This window comes from Equus caballus, chromosome 12 (genome assembly GCF_041296265.1).
Source record: "Equus caballus isolate H_3958 breed thoroughbred chromosome 12, TB-T2T, whole genome shotgun sequence".
In the NCBI taxonomy this organism is placed as follows: Eukaryota; Metazoa; Chordata; class Mammalia; order Perissodactyla; family Equidae; genus Equus; species Equus caballus.
This window is the reverse complement of record NC_091695.1, coordinates 3,215,260-3,231,967: the sequence shown is the minus strand read 5'-3', so window position 1 is coordinate 3,231,967 and position 16,708 is coordinate 3,215,260. Positions and strand designations below refer to the sequence as shown.

General features: G+C 42.4%; 1 protein-coding gene across 1 annotated transcript; it reads right to left on the bottom strand.

Moving 5' to 3' along the window:
• Positions 1-11,329: 11,329 nt before the first annotated feature.
• RAG1 (recombination activating 1) lies at positions 11,330-14,458 on the bottom strand. The gene has a single exon (NM_001256901.1). The coding sequence runs from the start codon at positions 14,456-14,458 to the stop codon at positions 11,330-11,332; it is 3,129 nt and encodes a 1,042-aa protein (NP_001243830.1).
• Between the last annotated feature and the right edge of the window lie 2,250 nt (positions 14,459-16,708).

Sequence of the window (16,708 nt, the reverse complement as noted above, 5' to 3'; positions counted from 1 at the left end):
AGGGTACCAGCTTTAAAGGTGATGCCCGAGTTGCACCTCAGCCTTAACCGCAAGGCCTCATTAGTTTGAGCTCTCTCTCAGCTGTTTGCAGGTTCGCAGTGGGCTCACAGGATGAGAAGGAGGTCATTCTGCCCCTTCCTCCCCCAGAGTGGCCCCCGTGCTCCTGCAGGACCGCCTAGGACTTGTCTGTTTCTGTACCCCTCTGGGACACATCTTGCTGCTCCTGCACCTTACTGGTCACAGAACCTCTTCATGACTGTCTCTGCCTAAACACACTTCACTGCCATTACCCCTCTGGATGCCACTGGCTTCCTGGACTCTATCAGGAAAGTAAGATGTACATTCTTTCTGTTCCTGACTCCTTCAAACTCATCTGGGGTTTCTATTGTTCTGCCCAACTCCACAGCTCAACCCAGGATATAGGATACAAGGAAGAACCTTTTTTCTCTGGGATCCACAGTGTCTGCCCACTCTAGCTTTTTCTCTTACTCTCGCCTGAGAAATCTTTACCTACCATGGAAACAGTTCCTGGTGATGTAAGCACTAAATAAATATTTATGGAATGAATGAATGACGGCATGATAGACTAGCTCTTACTCCTCAGGTGTCCTTCAAAACCTAATGCAAATATTTTCAGTTTTTTCCATTTCCCTGTGAAGCATAGAGTTCTGAATTGTGAAGTCAGGATAAAAGGAAGAACTAGGAGGAAAACAAATCACCAAAAATGTTATTATAAAATTTGATAACCTGCTTTATCTACCAGACCTAGTTCCGCAGCGTTTCAGACTATTTCCAAAAATCTCCCAAAATTAATTCCCCCCAAACAAACAAAAATTTGCAACAACATTTTGAGAAAAAGTCTACCCTTCTCTGATTTGTAGGTTGAATGACCAAAACTCTGGTGCAGGGACATGTCTTTTTACTCTTGACTATAAAGAAATAAGAAGCGTTTTTACATTTAAAACTCGAAAGTTGCTAAGAGAGTAGATATTATATGTTCTCACTGCTCCCCCCCCCAAAAAAGTTACTATGTGAGGTGATGGATGTGTTAACTAACCATATTGTAGTAATCATTTCACAATGTATATGTATAGCAAATCATCACGTTGTACACCTTAAACTTACACAATTATATGTCCATTATATCCCAATAAAGTTGGAAAAAATACATTATTAGGATTAAGAAAAAATAAAGTTGTCATTAATCCTTTAGCGCTTCAGAGAGGAATCAAAACTTAAAACACATGCGCAGCAATCGAGTGTTAATAGAAATAGACACCAGCCCCGTACTAAGGGCATTTTTGTTAACTGCCACAGTTTAAATATGAAAACACTAATTTTTATTGATCCAAATTGATGAAATCTTTAAAAAGATTATCTCTAGAGAATATTATTTAAAAAGGCAATGTTGTTTTCAGAGAAATTCAAACTTATTTTGTAGCAGAATTACAGAATAGCATTTTAATTAAATTTGTTTCTCAGAAAAAAAGAGTACTATCTCAAACTACTGTCACACCACACAGAGCTCATCATCCCTCCCAATGCTGTTCCAGCACCTTCTCATGATCTCTATTGTGACCCCTAACCCAGTTAAATACTGGTGGCTGAGTGTGCTAAGCGTCTGACTTGTCCAACCAACTGTGAGTTCCGTGCGGACTCAAACAATGACTTTGTAATATCTGTATACCAAATACTTAGCATAATGCCTGGGATCCTGTAGGCATTTAAAGTGTTGTTGAACTGAATTGAATTAAATTCTTTGATGAGGGAGCCAGCCCCGTGACTTAGTGGCTAAGTTCACACAGTCTGCTTCAGTGGCCCAGGGTTTTGCCGGTTCAGATCCCGGAGGCAGACCTAGCGCCGCTCATCAAGCCATGCTGAGGTGGCGTCTCACAGAGCACAGCCAGAAGGACCTCCAACTAGAAATATACAACTATGTACTGGGAGGCTTTGGGGAGAAGAAGAAAAAAAGAAAAAGAAGACTGGCAACAGATGTTAGCTCAGGTGTCAATCTTTAAAAAAAAAAATTTAATAAATAAATAAAAAGAAATGTATTGAACTTCTCCAGGGTTTTCTTCTCTATAAAAATAAAAATAAAAAAATAAATAATTTGATGAGTTGCATCTGAATTCCAGTATAGGCAGCCAAAGTGTCTAACATAACACTGTCTAGCATAAACATATATATGTATATATGTGTGTGTATATATATATTTAGAGTGAATAAATTAACTGAATAAGCAAGAGATACAAGATCTGAGTTTACACTTTACACAGTTTACAGTTTACACAGAGGTACCTCTGTGATTACACAGATGAGAATAAGAAAATAAATATTAGTCAGGATAATTAACACAGCTGCTGTAACAAAAAAATCCCAAATACCAGTAACTTGCCACAATTAAAGCTTCTTTCTCACTCAGGCAGAGTCCAATGCAGCTTATCCTTACTAGGCTCTTCACCTGAGTGGCTCTCCCCCAAGTTGTGTCTCAGGGAATCAGGCTTTTTCTGTTTGGCAATTCTTCCATCTTTATCTTTATCTTGCGTCCTCAAGACTTCACACACAAGGAAAAGAAAAAGCGTGGAAAAGACACACCAACTTGTAAATGTTTCAGGCTGCAAGTGATACATCATTTCTTCTGATATTCCATTGGCAAAAACCAGTCTCATGGCCCACCTAGATGCAAGCAGGCTGGGAAATATAGCTTAGCGTGTGCCCAGAAAAGAGAAATGGATGTAGTGAGCACTGAGCCAATATCTCCTATGATATATATACTTCCTCCACCTGGAAAATCCTTTCCCCTGGTAAATAGCTATCATCCTTCAAGGTTTAGTTTAATCTTGATGTTCTCTGTGAAGCCTTCAGCCTAAACAGAATGGAACACTCACCTTGGTGGCCAAGCTATCTCTCTTTGCCCACTGTCTCTCTTTATAGTCTTTATCAACTTATATGACATTTATATGCCTGCCTTCTCTCTTTGATGGTGGGCTCCTTGAAAACAAGAAGAGTTTCTTCTTCAACTTCGTATCCTCAATACCAGGCATGGTTTCTGTTTCACTATATTTGCTCCATAAATGTTCACTGAATTAAATTAAGTTCACTGTATATGGACTGAAGTTACTCACTTCTACAGTTGTTGTCTCCCTTTGTTTCCAATTATTTAATAAATGAAGGATGAGATATGGCAATAAATTCCTTGTGTTCCAAATATCTTGATCAATGAAAATATCTCATCTCACAGAAATTGGAAACCAAAAGTACGGTGAAATTCACAGAAGGAGATGAGATGAGGCCTTGGGTTAAATTTATTCTTTTTTCTAGAGAAAAGAGTTCATGCAGGATTAGGATGGATATCATGGTAAATTTAGATAGAATAGGCAGCCATTCTAATCCACAGGGACAAGAATTCCAAATTCTTTATCTGCCACCAAATTCCACTCTAGCATAGAATCTTGCTTTTTGACTTGGAATTTACCATAGATGATAGGGAAAATATATTTTCCCACGCCTAATTCTGTCAGGAAACATCTAACATGGCACACGTTTCTAAAAGAACTAATACCTCACTCTGTCTCCAGATATCAATCCAGTGTATTGATTTAAATCATAATTTGTGAAAATAGGAAGGACAAGATATCAATACCACTCCTTTTAGAAGGCTGATGTGTATATAGCTTAAGGATAAAACTCCCTTGAATCATGGCTTAGATCCACAGTTTGTAGCCCTCCTCAAGGTATCTATCAGTAAGCATTTATTGAAAATCCAAGGTCCACACTAAATCTTATGAAAAAGAACCACAAACGATGAGACCTATCTTTAGGGAACTCACAGTCTCACTGTAGAATGGGGCAAGAGGGCAGGGCAGGAAAGTTGTAGAAAATAAAGCAATACACTTGAAGCAGTTGGTGACAAATTTGAAATTGTGTAGTGCAAGCTATCCGTAATGCAAAGTGTATAGTGATAACTCAGAAGAGGAGGGGTTTGTGTGTGTGTAAGAGATGGCTCAATCATCCATTTTGAACCATGAAAAGTATGAATGTGGTATCCTGGAGAGATATTTGGTCTTTGTCCCTGGTTCCTGGCATAGAGCTCCTAAAACCCGTGGAATTTCCTGAGTTATAAGGGCGCTAGGAGCATTTTGTTGTTGTTGTTCTAATGAAGTGACTCTTGAAAGGCCCCTAGATAGCTTCAGGATGGGGGCTGGTCCCTAGAAAGACCAAGCCCAGATGGGAAGCTGGGGACTTTCAGCCCTACCCTCACCCCAAGCTCCTGGGAGAGAAAAAGTCTAGAGATAGGGTTCAATCACCAGTGGCCAATGATTTAATCATCCATGCCTACTTAACGAACCCTCCATAAAAACCCTTAAACGAGGAAATGCAAATCAAAACTACGATGAGATATCACCTCACACCTGTCAGAATGGCTATAATTAAGAAAACAAGAAATAAGTGTTGGAGAGGATGTGGAGAAAGGGGACCCTCATACACTGCTGGTGGGAATGCAGTATGGAGATTTCTCAAAAAATTAGAAATAGAAATACCACATGATCCAGCTATTCCACTACTGGGTGTTTATCCAAAGAACATGAAATCAGTAATTCCCGAGATTTATGCACCCCTATGTTCACTGCAGCATTATTCACAATAGCCAAGATGTGGAGGCAACCCAGGTGCCCTTCAACAGATGATTGGCTAAAGAAGATGTGGTATATATATATATATATATATATATATATATACACAATGGAATACTACTCAGCCATAAAAAGGACAAAATTGTGCCATTTGTGACAATATGGATGGACCTTGAGGGTATTACACTAAATGAAATAAGTCAGATAGAGAAAGACAAATAGCGTATGTTTTCACTCATATGTGGAAGATAAACAAACAAACACATAGATAAGGAGAACATATTAGTGGTGACCAGAGGAGAAGGGGTTGGGGGTAGGGCGAAAGGGGTAAAGCAGCACACACATGTGGTGAAGGATGGAAACTAGACTACCGGTGGTGAACATGAGGCAGTCTATACAGAAGCTGAAATATAATAAAATATAATAATGTACACCTGAAATTTATATAATGTTATAAGCCAATATGATCTCAATAAAATAACTTTTTAAAAAACCCTAAACAATGAGGTGCAGAGAGCTTCTGGGTTGGGAGGGTGGCACAACCCAGTTCCGTGGGGACAGAAGCTCCTGCATTCAGGACCCTTCTGGACCTTTCCCTCGTCATCTTCATCCACTGTTCATTTGTATCATTTATAATGAATTATATGTAATGAATTGTATCCTTTATAATAAACCAGTAAATATATAAGCAAAGTGGCTTCCTGAGTCCTGTGCCCATTCCATCGAATTATCAAGCCTTGGTGGGAGGGGTCATGGGAAGCCCCACATTAGTAGCCAGCCAGGCAGAAATGTGGGTAGCCTGGGCCCCCCATTTGTGGCTGGTGTCTGAAGTAGGGGCAGTCTTGTGGGACTGAGCCCTTAACCTGAGGGGTCTGGGCTAACGTTGCATGGTTAGGGTCACAATTAAATCGAATTGTAGGACATGCAATTGGTTTTGGGGAACCAGAGAATTGGTTGCTGTCGGGGGAAGAAACCTCTCAATGGACTTCTTGAAGACAAAAATGGAAAGATGGCGCTGTGAGCACTGGGTATTCATTTAGGCCTTGATCAGACCTCACTACAAAAATACACAGACCTTGGCCTCCGAGCAAGTCAGGATGTACTTTGTGAACGCAGAAATACACCGTCACCATCAGAAGGGGAAAAAAGATCATATAAAAAAAAAAGCCAAGGGGAAGAATTTCTATGAGAAAGAAGGAAAAAGGCCAGGGGAAGAAATGCTGACTTCCTGAGAAAATGAGGCTAATGTGGAACCTTTCCCCTCCCCCTCCTACCTGGGGCACCTGGACACAGTCACTCGAGGGAGTGACACGTGTGACTCAGCAGGCAGTGTATAACTGACGTCAAAATGTTTCAAATCGATGCCCCACCATTTAATCATATGTGCGTAACCCTTCTTAATCTTGGACAAATCCCCTCACGCTTAGTACCTTCCAGAAGGTTTTCACCCGTGTCCCATTCCTGGCTTGGCATGGACTGCATCAGCTGCCCGCCTCAAACTCTTCAATGGTTTCCATCTGCACCTGGAGTGGGATTCAGTCTTTACCAATCAGCCGGGTCCCGTGTGCCGAGGCCTCTGCCTGATTCTCCAGACTCGCGCAGCCCCTGCCTCCCCTTCGCCCAGGCTGCTTCTGCCACATGGGCTTTCCTTCAGTTCCTAAACACCGCCAACTGCTCTCTCACCTCGGTCTTCCCACAGCCTAAGTCTGCTCCAGGTCTGTGCCCCTCACATGCCCTCACCCCACTCATTCTACCAGTCTCTTCCTTCTTCCTAGGCGCTTTCTCTGATTCCCCAGTTTAAACTCCCTGGCCTATTGCACTTTGATTGCACCTGGCACTTTTCCTTCCGATCGCCCGCGAGAGTGTGTAGTCACGCATTTATCAGCCTTGTTGTCGATGCGTTGTCTGCCTCCACCCAGCTCTTTGGGAGCAGAGGCCAGTTCGAGTTGCTTACCGCTGTATCTCCAGCGCCAAGCACACACTGCCTGCTCACAGAAGGCATCCTACAAATATTAGTTCAAAATATAGACTGAAGTGGTTAGAAAGGGTATCAGGAATGATAGAGAACTTAGCTGGGCCTTGAAGGGTGAGGACATACTACATTCTCAAAGGCAGGGGTGATATTCAAATACTTGGTCAAAGGACACAAACTTTCAGTTATAAGATGAGTAATTCTGAGGATCTAATGTCAGGGTGATGACTTAGTTAATATCGGGCTGTACACTTGCAATTTGTCAAGAGTAGATCTTAAGCGTTCTTACTACACACAAAAAAGGTGGCTATGTGAGGGGAGGGATGTGTTAATTGATTGTGGTAAACACTTTACAATGTATACTTATATCAAATCATCATGTTGTACACTTAAAATATATACAATACGTATTTGTCAATTATACCTCAATAAAGCTGGGAAAAAATAAAACAAGGCAAAGATAGCACCAGTAAAAAAAAAAATCAAAGAAGAAGTCGCTGGAGCAGTCAGTCCCTAGGCTCCTGCTGTGCCGGGAGTTAACCTGTCACTGGCTGGATCCTGAGTTCCTGGGGGACGGGGTGGGGCTGCCAGAACAGGAAGACAGCAGGGCCTTCGGGGCACAGGCTATTTGCCTACAAGGACGAACATATTGTAACATTTTATAAATTGGTGCGGTTGCACAGAAGCAGCCAGGCTGAATCTCTGTTACGAGGAGAAGGGACCTGGGAAGTCCCCAGCAAGGGTGGCACTAGGATGCTTGGAAATTCGTGGATGATGAGGAGGTGACTGAGTACTGGGAAGACAAGATGCACAGAGCCGGAGGGCGACTGGAAATGCGGCTCTGCCATTTTCTGGCTGAGACGAGCTCCAGTGACCTCGTGTGGGACAAGGAGATGATAGTGGCAGTGACTCCCAAGGGAGCCGGTGAGAAAGCCGAGTGCAAAGTGCCGACCACACTGGTAAGCGGTACTGCTATTATGATTATTATTAGCATGATCATTGTTATTTTGTTACTATTGTCATTAGGAAAAGCACTGAGCAGAGAACCTGGGCTCTAGCTCTGTTCTGCCATTATCTGTGTGGCCCTGGACAAATCAACCGCTCTGACCAAAATTTTGAGTATACGAATATGTGCATTTTCTGAGGAACAGCTCCATATTTTATCAGATTTTCAAATCCTACATTTTTGAAAGGCTTACTATTTACCTCAAGTATCTGGAACCAAATTGTCTCATCCTTTATTAGGATAAATTATACTCATTATCACTATTCTGTTGGCCTTTATTCTAAAGATCACCAAATTTATTTTGTATTTCCCTCAAGGAAAATGTTACTTCAGTTTTTAAATGTTGCACTCAATATTATTTGAATATAAATCACAATACCCACTATTTCCAATTTTAAACTTTTATTTCAAATACTTAAACATACAGTTGTTAACACTCACCATAATATTAATAAGGAGTAGAAATATTGAAACATAAAAATAAGTATTGAAACAAATACTTTGTTCAATCTGGAAACATTTGAAGAAATGTTCAAATGGAAATACAGTCCCCGCATCAAATGAATTCGTTGCATCCTGGTACCCGAACTTTCCCTAATACAGAAAAAAAGAAGGCTCTCGAAAGCCACTAAGCAAACTTTACAATGATTTGTAAGAAAATAAAGTGAAGTGCAATTCCACAAAAAAGAAAAATCTCACCAAAAATGATTTCTGAGGTATATTTATGTACATTACTGTAGTTAAAGGGAAAAAGAAAATAGGGACAAATCTCTTCCTTAAAATCTCTTAACATTGAAAGAAGAGATCATCTCCCAGACAAAACTGAAGACACATACACGTCCGCCATCAAAACTCACTCACATCCCGGTGATGATTCCTTCCTCCCACCACCACCTGGGCCTCTGAATCCCGCCTCCTGGCTGTGTGGAATTTGAATTCTGTTTGATGAAGTGAGAGACACACACACTCAACCAAAAAAATCTTTATCTTCATCTATATTTTGTGAAAACAAATTGAGGCAAAACTAAACCGCAGTTCACCTGCAAGGAAAAGGAATCTTTCCTCCCACTCCTGCTTCTTTGCGCACGGTTATTAACCCCAAGGCACTTTCTGACCTCACACGGGCCATTCATCAATCTCCATCAGCCATTATCACTGGTCCCTGCAGAGCACCTTAGAGAGTTGGCTGGAACACTCACAGAATCAGGTTTCATGGGAGAAAAATGCATTGCACTTCTGAAGTCCCAGTCTATACTTCAAAAAAACAATGTTGCATTCAGTGTGGTGAATTTCCCTGGAGCATGTCACTGCATTTACAAAGGGCATTGTCAAAAATAAAACTCTCGTATAAAACCCGGGTCTAGGATATTGCAAACTCGACAATGAGAGCAAACGCAACCAAAGGCAACATTTCTACATACCAGAAGTCCTGCGGCCAGGTGCTCCCAGGGTTTATCAAGATGTGATCTGATTAAGGGATTACCAGCAAGGTTGTGCTATAGATCACACTGTTAGTCACATGCATTCAAAACAGTTCTTACAATGCTAGAAAAGGGAAATTTAATATTGGAAAGTATTTACAGTACCACCAATCCAGTAACAGGTGGAAAAGGGAAAAAATCTACAAACCAGTGCCGGCTTGCTTCAGGGAGTAGGATGATTATATGAATTTAGCTGCTGATGAGTGCAGAGACATACTGTGTGGATTAAACAGGATGAAGGGAAGGGATGTCCGAGAAGCCCTTGGTTTACAAAATGCAAAACTTAGGTTTTCAAGAAAAAATAAAATTAAAATATGTATCTGTTTTTGACAACTAAATTAGGAATGTCTTTGTAATTTATATACATTCTATATACAAAAAGCAAGAAAAACTCTTGTGCTTTTTTAATGGAAAATACTGGGTTCAACCCCCACCAAAGCACCAAATGCATCCCATTTAGGATAATGTCACTGGTGCATGTTGGACAAGTAAATTACAAAGCTCTTTGATATACTGCGTATGAAGAGTGGCAATTAGGGCCAATAAAATCAAAGGAAGAAAAGAACTAATTAACACTAACATGTCATTATGACTCGGGGAAGCATATAAAATCCCATGCCCGCTCTACATTGCCAGCTATTGGCAATTCCCAAATTCCTAAGGATGCAGACAGTAGTTTTCAAATTACTGGAGCCACCAGAGGTTTTGGGGCTCTTGGGAGCTTTAGCATCACTTTCTTCTATCAAAAGACCCAAAGCACGCCAATGACTTAAAAACTCACCCATCCCTACTGCCAAGGAATGTAATTCCAAGATTATGAACCGTGACGATCAGTTGTGGATCCTAAACAATTTATGGTTTTCGTGGTAGAAAGAACATGGAATTTGGAGACCAAAGGCCTGAGTTCAAATTCCAAATCAGGTATTTATTATCCCTGTGACTTTGGGCAAACCATTTAACCCTCTATGAAATAAGGATAATAGCAATGTTACCCCCCAGAGTTGTTGTGAGGAAAAATGAGGCAAAATAAATGTGGAAATATCCCAAGAGTGGCAAAAAAAAAAAAAAAAAAAAAACCGCCCTACAAACATGAACTCTTCTGCTGCACTATGAGCAGGTTCCATCTAAACTTAGCGGGTGGAAAAAGCACAAAGTTCCCCGCTACAAAAATCTGCGTACACTGACAGTAAACTGATCACAATAGAAAAAATAACACGTTGCAGAGGGAAAGACTCCAGGAAGCCTGGATTTAGTAAAATTGGCCCAGGTTTCATATGGAGAAAATCTGGCAGAAATTTTCAGCAAGACATTAAATCTGCTTTTACATTGTGAGCAAACCTGGATGTTAAAAGCCTCTGTGGCTTCAAGATTTTATAGAGAAGCATTTGGAGACTCTAAATTAATTAAAAAGTAAAAACAAAAACAGTTTTGGCTACTGATAGCTAAGTAAACATGTATTATCAGAAGATTTAATAACCAAGTGTAGCTAACAGTTTTATTCTAACTTCATTATTGAAAAATCCAAGATAGCAGATGACCTTCTAAATTCTTAAGGTTACAATACAGACATCCTTTAAACCCAGAAAACGACTGGTTTTCCAAAACTTTTCTGGATGGAGGGTATTTCTGCATCAAGCACCAAATGAGAAAATGCATTCAGAGCACTTTTTAAAGGTCATCGTGACGTACAAATGTAAGATATTATTATTAGAGAAATCTGAACAGCTTTTTTGAATGTCGTAGAATAAGACAAGGTATGTGAAATTTATAAAAATAAAGAATTCCACAAAAATGATATAGAAAACATTTATGTCTCAATAAAAACTCTAAGAAATTAAGGGGGAGAAATGGAAACCACAAGACAAACTCCCTTCCTGGCTTCACAGGCTCTTCTTCTTTGACAATGTGGCTGTGATTTTCACCTCACTAGTCACACACACGCACACACACAGATTTGTTCATCTCTGGTCCCTGACTGTTACTCCTGTTCTGAGTTTACTGAGCTTTGAAATAACTGATTTCTCCTGTTGCTTTTCTGAACTCCCTCAATGGCTCAAGCAACCAGCTCATCAGTTACCCATCCCTGACGTGGACTCAGCATCTGTGGCTTCTCCAACCTACCACCTCTCGGGTGGTGAAGTCCCACACAGAGGACTGAATGGTGACAGGAGAAGATCTCAATGCAACCCAGAAGGAAACTCATCCACAAAAACCAACTCCTAAGTGGCTGCCTGACTTAAAATTCCATTGAATCTTGAGTTTCCAGAGAGTCATCTGAGCCTAACGGGTCCTCTAAGCTTCCTTGTGAGTTTATGCAAAACCCAGAATTTTTCAGTGCTTTATGAGCATCCATAAACTTCTGCAGATACTTGGAGGTATACAACCAGTGATGTTTCAGGACATCTTCCATTTCATAACACTTGGACTGCCTGGCATTCATTTTCCGGAAGCGCCGGAACAGTTTGTTGCCAGACTCGTTTCCCTCGCTTGCCCATGCCCCTATGGAGCCATCCCTCTCAATAATTTCAGGGACGTGTGCCAGGGTTTTGTGAAAATAATTGGTGATTTTGCCCTCATACCGATACTTGAACTTGGTAGAGAGGAGCTCAGCAAAACGCTGTGAATTGAAACTATACTGGCAGAGGGATTCTGGGCACTCCTTAGCCGGGCATGATGAGCGCCAGACGGGCTTCATCTTCAGGTAAAGGTCCATTAGCTCCTTCAGAGCTTCGTGCCTCTCCCGGGAGGGAATTAATTCACAAACTGCTTCAACAGTCTCTTTGGTCATGAGCTTCCTGGCAAAGTTGCCATTCATCCTCATGATTGGTTTCAGGTTCATCTTCTTCCGGAGATGTTTGTCCAGCGTAGCCTGCCATCTTTTCCTTTCCTCTTTGGAGGCATTGGGGTTCTTATACACCTCCCCAATCTCTAGCTGGAAGATCTTGTAGAACTCAGCTGCATTGCCAATGTCGCAGTGGAGCGCATCTATGGAAGGGACTGTCTCGATGAAGGGCTTGGCGGAGACCCCTTTCACCCGATCCCGCAATTCTTCCACAGACTCATGGTATGGGTTGGAACGCCAGACCTCATAGCGCTCCAGGTTCTCAGCGTGGCTTCTGGTTATGGAGTGGAAGACAAGATTTTGAGAGGCTTCCAGGCGGGTGGCATCACAAAGGGTACAGATGTAGACCGAGCCGGAAGCCTCAAGGCCTTCCACTTCCCGGACAAGTTTCTCATCATAGCCCGTGCCCCGAAAGATGAACTGGAAAGTGCGGAGGATGCCTCCCATCTCAAGCATTAATTCGCTGTCCTTCATGGCCTCCCGCTCAGCAATGAGAGGGCTCAGGATGGCCGTCAGAGTCTCGTGGTCAGATTCATCTGCCAGCATAAGGCACAAGGGCTTGCAACACAGCTCAGAGTTAGGTTTGGCTTCCTCAAACACCTTCACATTCTGTGAGCCATGTGCTATAGTAATTTTCATGATTGTGAATGAAAACCGAACTGCCTTTTCCGGAACGGCTGGCCCACTGCCGTGCTTCTCACTCACGTCTCCCATCCCGTCACAGGACTCCTTCACCACCACAGTGAAGGGGCCGTTCAGGTAATCGTCAAGCTCTTGGGCTCTCATGCCTTCCAGGATGTCTTCTTCCATGTCCATCAGAGCAGACACCAAAGCCGAATCGTAGCGGAACCGCTTCGCAATGGTGTCCACCGGGTAATCGTCCACAGACGAGGACAGTCCAGACAATCCGTCAATAATGCCAACGTCAGTGTTGGAGGACACGTTCTTCAGAGGGGGCTGCCACTCAAAGGGGTGGTAGCCCGGCAGAAGGACCTTTTCAGCGTTCCGGAGGGCATGCAAAGGCTGAAAAATCTGCCTCCCCGTGATGGCTTTGACAGTCCTGTACATTTTGTGGTACTGACTGCAGCTGAGGAAGGTGTTGACGCGGATGGCCAAGCAAACCGCTGGCTGCAGGCCGGAGCCCCGCCCCTGCATGATGGCCTCCAGCTCGTCGGCTTGTCTGTGCTCATTCCTCGCCCGCAGCGCCAGCAGGAACAAGGTCAGGCACACAGACTTCACATCTCCTCCTTCTTCTTTGTCGGCAAAAGCCTTGACTTGCAGCTTGAGCTCCCTCAGACGGTGCTTCTGAGCCCTCCGGGTCAGTGACAGGAGATGCTGGCGGGGCCGGCCCCCTTTATTAATATGCACAAAAGTCTCTTTCGATTCCTTGTGGCTTGAGACATGGTGATTATATTTTTCCAAGCTGACCTCCTCATTGCACTCTTCTGCTGGACATTTCACCATGAGGGAATTCAGGATGCTCAGAAAGGACTTCACGGGACTCTCCAGGTCAGTGGGGAAGCAGGGATATCGGCAAGAGGGACAATAGCTGCCCATGACTTTGAGGCATCTGAGAATGCAGATCCTGCAAAATACATGCTTACAGCTGGTGACCACAGGGTCAGCCAGGATGTGTTCACAAATCTGGCAGGAGATAGATTTCACAAAGTACGCCGGGAAGTCCACTGCAAGGAGCTTGGTGCTAAGATGGATCTTACTGCAGTTGGTGATCTTCTTCAGCACTCCCTTGCCGCTGATCCTTGCCTGAGCTCTCCTCTTGTGCTGACGGGCCTGCCTCGCTCGGTCAACCGCAGTTTTGAGTTTTTTGCTGAGCTGCACATTTGGCTGATGACTCTTCCTCTTGAGTCCCTGACGGGCAGTGTGGCAGATGTCACAGGACGGGGTGTGGGGGTGCCACTCCATGGTTGCGTTCTTCGGGAAGTAAACCTCACATGGAGCACTGCTAAACTTCCTGTGCATGATGCTCCAGCAGTTATGGCAGAACTCAGTGGGGTGGATGGAGTCAACATCGGCTTTCACATCGATCCGGAAAACCTTGGCAATGAGGTCGGGCCAGGAAGTGGCTCTCTTTTCCTTCTTTCGTAAAAGCACTTGGGTTTTGCCATCCACAGGCCCGTGGACTGGATATCTCCTATTGTGCCCATCAGTTTTAAAAGAATTCCCACAGATGCGGCAGAGATGTCGAAGGCTGGCTTGGTGGATGGCTTTCTCTCTTGCTTTCCCATCATCATGGGATTTCTTCAAAAACTTAGGGTGAGGCTTTACTGCTGGTTGAGTCAGGACTGGTTTCTGACCACCAGCCTTATCCAGGACTGCTGGAGATTGCTCTAGAGAGGGTTTCCCCTCAGAGGAATCTTTTTCCTTTTGAGCTTCTTCAGGTGCCTTTTCAAAGGATCTCACCCTGAATAGCTTAAATTTCCATTCGGAAAATTTAATATGTGGATGCTGGATTTCATCTGGGGCAGAATTGAGTCCCAGGGTGGCTGTCAAAGAGACAGCCATGCTGGCTGAGGTATCTGAGAACAAAGAAAGCAAGTCAGATTAGGAAAAAATGTCAATATCCCACAGATACATCTTGGAAAGAATACAAATTAATACATTGAATTATTCATTCATTCATCCAAAAAGTTAGTTATGAAACCTCCAATTTAATATACTGTGTTAGGTGCTGATCATACAGCAGAGAACAGAGTCACGTCCTGTTCTGATAGTGCTTGTGGTTATTTATAGCTTGTATCTCAGTACATGCGCCATCATGGCTTTTTTACATATATATATGTAAAATCTTATTTCCTTTTCACCAAAACCTTAAGGACAGAATCTTTGAGTGATTCATGTCTGTCTCCCAAAGCTTCCTAGAACATATCAGGTGCTCAATAGTTATTTGCTGAGTAAATGCAAGGAAAAACTGGCTTCTAAAACCAAAGAAAAGTCGTATTTTCCACATTGTATTAGCCTCATTGCACTAGCCAGACAATGTATTTCCAGATTTTTAAAGCAGTCTCCTGGGAGGTTGGTTGTCTATTTCTTCTAAACAGGTCATAAAAGGATGATAAAGCTACAAAACCAAAGGAACTAATTACTTACTACTTGAAAGAATGAAGTGAATTTTGAGCTTTATGAATGCAAACTAATAATAAGTATCATGGATAGTAATTATGCTTACAATGTTAATTAATGAACGCTGCTGTAAATTATAAAGCTGTGTCTCCATTAGAAACAAAAACCAAAGAACTCTCTAAACCTGCAACAAACCATAGCATGCACATGCGAAGACCCAAAGGACTTTAAAGATGAAAAATTCAAGTAGTTCCAGATAAAACTCACACAGGCCATCCTGGAAGTCATTACTGGGCAATGGTCATGAGCACTATCATTTGCAATAAGAAGAGGTCAGAGTAATATTTTTCTTCTGGTAAAAAACATTAGCAATTACAGATGCCGGGAAACCCTACCAATCTGGGTTGCAGTATAGACAGCAATAGTGCTATAGGGAAAAGTCTGAAAATGCCACTGAGTCCTCCCTAGACCCAAGTAGCCCAATCTTCTCCAAGTTCTTTAGTACGTGTAGCTGAAAAAACGGCAATGTACTTTCAACCTAGCATCTTTATCTCTCAAATTTCTCTGGGTTAATGCTCTTCACCCACGATAATATCAAGCAACACTTTTCTCCCCTCAGTTAATTAACTAACCAAATTGATGAGCTTTGTTCTGCTTTGTTTTGTTTTTTTGTGTGTGTCAGGTGGTCATGGAGACCAATCCTCAGAAGAACACACTTTGGTTCGGGGTGGGATCTGGGGAGCTGGTGGGGAGGGGACGGGCTAACCCTGACTGCTGCCGACACAGTTCCTTTTTAAACCCCCCCTTTAAAGGACTGAAGTTTGTTCCATCTTCCGTGCATTATGCTTCAGAGATGGATGTTTTTCCTAAGAACAAAAAGCCAATTTCCAAGACTTGGTTAAAAAGGAAATCCCGTTAGATTGTTCCATAGGCAGGACTGTGTGAGAAATAAACAATTCCAAACCATTTCAAAGGTTTCATTAACCTCAAAAGTATTTCAACTGTAGCCCAACAAACACTTCAAATTGCTTGTGGTTCAGCTGTGTTCCTAAATTCTTTCCTGTGTCGGGTATGAGGACTGTCTGTGTCTCCCCTGCCCCATTGGCTTGAACTCATTCCCAAATGCCCTCTTCATTCCTTTAGCCTTTCTCTTCCCTGTCTTTTTCTAATGCACTTGTTCTCTGGAATTCCAAAATAGTCAAAGTAGTTACAAAAAACTGCATGACCATCTCTGGAGCTAATCAAGTTGAATATTGAACGAACTTCACAATGCGTAAGTGAACACGCATGTTGGAAGGATCCCTACGGCTATCTCCCCTCCCTACCCACTCCTCTCCTGCCTCCTACTGGCCTGAAATGTTATGATAAATCTACCAAAGTACATTTATTTAAATACTCCATGGAAAGAGTGCCATCACCAAGCAGTTATTAGCCCTAGACATCCAAATCAGATTTACTCAGCAGGTTGCTTTCTAATCAACTCAACTGATAACGTTTATGGAGTGTAGAAGCAAGGGGGTGGCAGAGTGGGTAGGGAGGAAGGTGTTATTCTTGTTTTTAGGGGAGCGTACACCACGATGCTAATAGTAATTATCTGTGGAAGCTATAGATGTTTTATATTTTTTATCCTTGCCCATGATTTTCACTTTTTCTAAAATAAACGTGTTACTTTTAGAAGAAGATAGAACTTTT

Bases quoted from the DNA above. Each gene is read 5' to 3' on its own strand.
- RAG1 (NM_001256901.1), bottom strand. From the start codon at position 14,458: ATGGCTGTCTCTTTGACAGCCACCCTGGGACTCAATTCTGCCCCAGAT.